Source organism: Nicotiana tomentosiformis, chromosome 9, assembly GCF_000390325.3.
Source record: "Nicotiana tomentosiformis chromosome 9, ASM39032v3, whole genome shotgun sequence".
In the NCBI taxonomy this organism is placed as follows: domain Eukaryota; kingdom Viridiplantae; phylum Streptophyta; class Magnoliopsida; order Solanales; family Solanaceae; genus Nicotiana; species Nicotiana tomentosiformis.
The window spans coordinates 60,723,795-60,728,430 of NC_090820.1; the positions used below are offsets into that span (position 1 = coordinate 60,723,795).

General features: G+C 45.3%; 1 protein-coding gene across 1 annotated transcript; it reads left to right on the plus strand.

Annotated features, from left to right (window-relative positions):
- Nucleotides 1-261: 261 nt before the first annotated feature.
- LOC138898864 (uncharacterized) lies at nucleotides 262-3,766 on the plus strand. The gene is made up of 5 exons (XM_070184970.1): nucleotides 262-435; nucleotides 544-804; nucleotides 3,002-3,145; nucleotides 3,205-3,612; nucleotides 3,662-3,766. The coding sequence occupies exons 1-5, from the start codon at nucleotides 262-264 to the stop codon at nucleotides 3,764-3,766; spliced, it is 1,092 nt and encodes a 363-aa protein (XP_070041071.1).
- Nucleotides 3,767-4,636: the final 870 nt, after the last annotated feature.

The following is a 4,636-nucleotide window of genomic DNA, read 5'->3' on the forward strand; positions in this document are numbered from 1 at the left end:
CTTGCCTAGTCTTAGAGACTAGGTTCTATCACTATCCTAAAGGTGGGATTTTGGGGTCGTGACAAGTTAGTATCAGAGCTCTAGGTTCATAGGTGCTATGAGTCATAAGCTAGTTTGGTAGATTCTTGCGGATCGGTGTAGAGACGTCTGTACTTATCTTCGAGAGGCTGTGAAACTATTAAAAATTCCACTTCTTTCATTCCTTATCATGCGAATTTGTTCATTTAGGAATTTGAGACTTTGTCTTCTATTCTCTCACAGATGGTGAGGACAAGCACTACCAGATCAGATGAGCAGACACCCGCGCCCCCTGCTAGAGCCGCAAGAGACTGGGGCCGAGGTAGAGGTCGAGGAGGGGCACGTGCCACAGCTAGAGCACCTACTAGAGAAGCGACTGAGAAGCCACTAGTAGCTCCAGTGGGGCAGGCACTTGAGGTGCATGTTGCTACCCCAGGACTTTAGGAGACTTTGGCATATTTTCTGAGCATGTTTGGTACTTTAGCTCAAGCGGGAATGATCCTAGTTGCACCAGCTACTTCTTAGGCTGGGGGAGGAGCTCAGACTCCTATCGCCCATACTCTAGAGCAGCAGGTCCATGTTGTTCAGGTTCTGGGTTTTATGCCAGCACAACCCATTATCGTGGTTCAGCCTAAGGTCAGGCCAGTTGCATCAGAGGAGGAGCAAAGGAGGGTTGAGAGGTTCAAGAAGTATGATCCTCCTACTTTTAGTGGCATAGTTTTAGAGGATTCACATGGTTTTCTGTACCAGTGGCAACGTATTCTTTGCGCCATGGGCATCATGGAGGTGATCGAGGTCGCCTTTACTAAATTTCAGCTTATGGAGTCAGCATATAGATAATGGCAGGCTTATGAGTAGGGTAGGCCAGCTGATGCAGCGCCACTTACTTGGGCTCGGGTTTTTGATATATTCTTTATGGAGTTCATCCCACAGACCCTATGGGATACATGGTGCATATAGTTTGAGTGGTTGCTGTAGGGGACTATGACGGTGTTAGAGTATGCCATGAGGTTTAGTGAGTTATACCGCCATGCACCTGCTTTGGTTTCAATAGTTAGAGAGCGAGTCTGCAGATTTATTCAGTATGGCACAAGAGTTGGAGACTGATACTCCATTTCAGCAGGTTGTGGAGATCGCTCGGAGATTAGAGCGTATGCGTAGCTAGGAGAGGGAGGATAGGGAGGCCAAGAGGTCTCGAGATTGTAGAGGATTTAGTGGTTTCCCCCTCTGTAGTTACAGCTCGTCATGGAAGAGGTTATGTCAGTTGACTATATTATTCGGCACTTCACGATACTCGTAGTGCTCCAGCATTCAGAGGCGTTAGAGCACCCATTTTGCACAACCACTTTCCAATGTACCTCCTGCACGGAGTGCCTACTGAGGTCATGCTAGCCGACCGGGTCAGACTCAGTTCCACCAGGTACGCCTGTAGAGAGATTATTTTGGGTGTGGTGACACTAGGCATATGGTGAGGGATTGTCCTAGACATAGGCGGGGTGCACCTCCACGGGGTTCACATGTTATGGTTACCACTCCAGTTGCTACTCCACAAACATAACCAGCTAGGGTGGAGGTCAGGTGGGTAGAGGTCGTCCTAGAGGGGGAGGTCAAGCCCATTGTTATGCTTTTTCGAGTAGGACCGAGGTTGTTGCATCTGATGCTGCCATTATAGGTATTGGTCCGGTCTATCATATGGATGCATCAATTTTATTTGATCTGGTCCACTTACTCGTATGTGTCATCTTACTTTTTTCATATTTGGTTATGTCTCTTGATTCTTTGAATGCCCCTATTCATGTGTCTAAGCTTTTTGGGGATTTTGTTGTGGTAGACCGCGTTTACCGGTCATTTTTGGTCACCATCGGGTGTTATGAGACTAGAGTTTATATTCTGCAACTCAATATGGTGGATTTTGATGTTATATTTGGAAAGGATTGGTTGTCACCCTATCACACTATTCTGGATTCCCACGCCAAAACCTTGGCATTGGCTGTGCTAGGGCTGCGGTTAGAGTGGAGGGGTTCGGTGGGCCATATTCCTAGTAGAGTGGTGTATTTCCCGAAGGCACAGTAGATAGTGGTGCTTAGAATATTTAGCCTTTGTGAGGGATATCAGTTCTGATACTCCTACCGTTGAGTCAGTTTCGATGGTGAGAGATTTTCCAGATGTGTTTCCAACAAACTTATAGGGCATGCCGCACGATAGGGATATCAATTTTGGTATTGACTTGGTGTTGGGCACTCAGCCCATCTCTATTCCGCCATATCGCATCGAACCAGTGGAGTTGAAGGAATTGAAGGAACAACTTTAGGAGTTTCTTGATAAGGGTTTCATGCGACCGAGTGTCTAGCCTTAGGGTGCTCCAGTTCTATTTTTGAAGAAGAAACATGACTCTATAAGGATGTGTATTGAGTATAGGCAGTTGAACAAGGTTATAGTCAAGAGCAAGTACCCACTACCGCGTATTGATGATTTGTTTGATCAGCTTTAGGGTACTCCGGTATTCTCGAAGATTGATTTGAGATCGGGGTACCATCAGTTGAATATCCGGGATTTAGCTATTCCGAGTACAGCCTTCAGGACTCGTTATGGTCACTATGAGTTTTCGGTAATGTCATTTGGGCTGACCATTGCCCCAACAGACTTTATGCACTTCATGAACAGTCTATTCTAGTCATATCTTAATTCCTTTGTCATTGTGTTCATTGATGACATATTAGTGTATTCTAGCAGCTAGGAGGATCATGATCAGCACTTGAGGATCGTGCTCAAGACCTTGAGGGAGAAGAAGCTATATGCTAAATTTTTCAAGTGTGAGTTTTGGCTTGATTCGGTGGCATTTTTAGGCCATGTGGTGTCTATTAAAGGGATTAAGGTGGATCCGAAGAAGGTGGAGGCAGTTTAGAATTAGCCCAAACTGTCTTCTGCTATCGAGATTTGGAGTTTTCTAGGCTTGGTTGGGTATTATCACCATTTTGTGTAGGGGTTTTCATCCATCGCAGCTCCTTTGACTAGATTGAATAAGAAGGGTGCTCTATTCAGGTGGTCTGACGAGTGTGAGGAGAGCTTTCAGAAGCTCAAGACTGCTTTCTACAACTCCAGTTCTCGTTTTTGCCTTCAGGATCGGGTTCTTATATGGTTTATTGTGATGCTTCGCAGATTGACATTGTGTGTGTATTGATGTAGGAGGGTAGAGTGATTGCTTATGCTTCGCATCAGTTGAAGCCCCATCAGAAGAACTACCCAGTACATAATTTAGAGTTGGCATCCATTGTGCACACACTGAAGAATTGGAGGCACTATCTCTACGGCATGTCTTGTGAAGCATTCACATATCACAAGAGTCTACAACACTTGTTTAAGCAAAAGGATCTGAACTTGAGAAAACATATTTGGTTAGAGCTACTAAAGGACTATGATATCACCATTCTTTATCATCTCAGCAAGGCCAATATGGTGGGCGATGCTTTGAATAGGAAGGTCAAGAGCATGAGTAGTCTTGCTTTTATTCCGATTGGGGAGAGGACGTTAACTTTGGATGTTCAGGCTTTGGCCATCAGGTTTGTGAGGTTGGATATTTTGGAGCCTAGTCGGGTTCTTTCTTTCATGGTTTAACGGTTTTCTTTATTTTGAGTGCATCAAGGCGCGTCAGTATGATGATCTCCACTTGCTTGTTCTGAAGGACACGGTGCAGCACGGTGATGCCAATGAGGTGACTATTAGTGATGATGGGGTGTTGAGGAAGTAGGGTCAGATTCGTGTACCCAATGTGGATGTGTTGCGTGAGTTGATACTTTAGGAGGCCCATAATTCGAGGTGCTCCATTCATCCGAGTGACGTGAAGATGTACCAGCACTTGAGGTAGCACTACTAGTGGAGAAGAATTAAGAAACATATTGTGGAGCATGTAGCTCGATGTTTAAATTGTCAGCAGGTGAAGTACGAGCATCGGAGATCATGTGGTTTGCTTTAGAGACCTGATATTTTGGAGTGGAAGTGGGAGCGTATCACTATGGATTTTGTAGTAGGACTCCCACAGACCTTGAGGAGATTCAACGCTGTGTGGGTTATTGTGGAAAGACTAACCAGGTCGGCACACTTCATTCCAGTCATGACTACTTACTCTTCAGAGCAGCTGACTCGGATTTATTTTCGTGAGATTGTTCGTCTTAATGGTGTGACGGTGTCCATTATCTCGAATCGAGGCACACAGTTAATATCGCATTTCTGGAGAGCAATGCAGCAAGAGTTGGGCACACAGGTCAAGTTGAGCACAACATTTCATCCCCAGATAGACAGGCAGTCCAAGTGCACTATTTAGATCTTGAAGGACATGTTATGTGCCTGTGTTATTGATTTCGTGGGATCAGTTTCTACCGCTTGCAGAGTTTGCCTACTACAACAACTATTAGTCGAGCATTTAGATGGCTCTTTATAAGGCCTTATATGGGGGCGATGTCGTTCTCCGGTTGGTAAGTTTGAGCCTGAGGAGGCTAGGTGTTTGGGCACTAATTTGGTTCGTGATGCTTTGGAGAAGGAAGTTGATTCAGGAGCGGCTTCATACAACGCAGTCTAGGCAGAAGAGTTATGTTGATCAGAGGGCTCATGATGTGGCATT

What these genes read in the sequence shown, in the direction of transcription:
- LOC138898864 (XM_070184970.1), top strand. Translation starts at nt 262, where the DNA reads ATGGTGAGGACAAGCACTACCAGATCAGATGAGCAGACACCCGCGCCC. An exon ending in GCGCCATGGGCATCATGGAG is followed by an intron (nt 805 to 3,001) that starts GTGATCGAGGTC and finishes CATTTTGTGTAG; the next exon opens with GGGTTTTCATCCATCGCAGC. An exon ending in GTTTTTGCCTTCAGGATCGG is followed by an intron (nt 3,146 to 3,204) that starts GTTCTTATATGG and finishes GTATTGATGTAG; the next exon opens with GAGGGTAGAGTGATTGCTTA.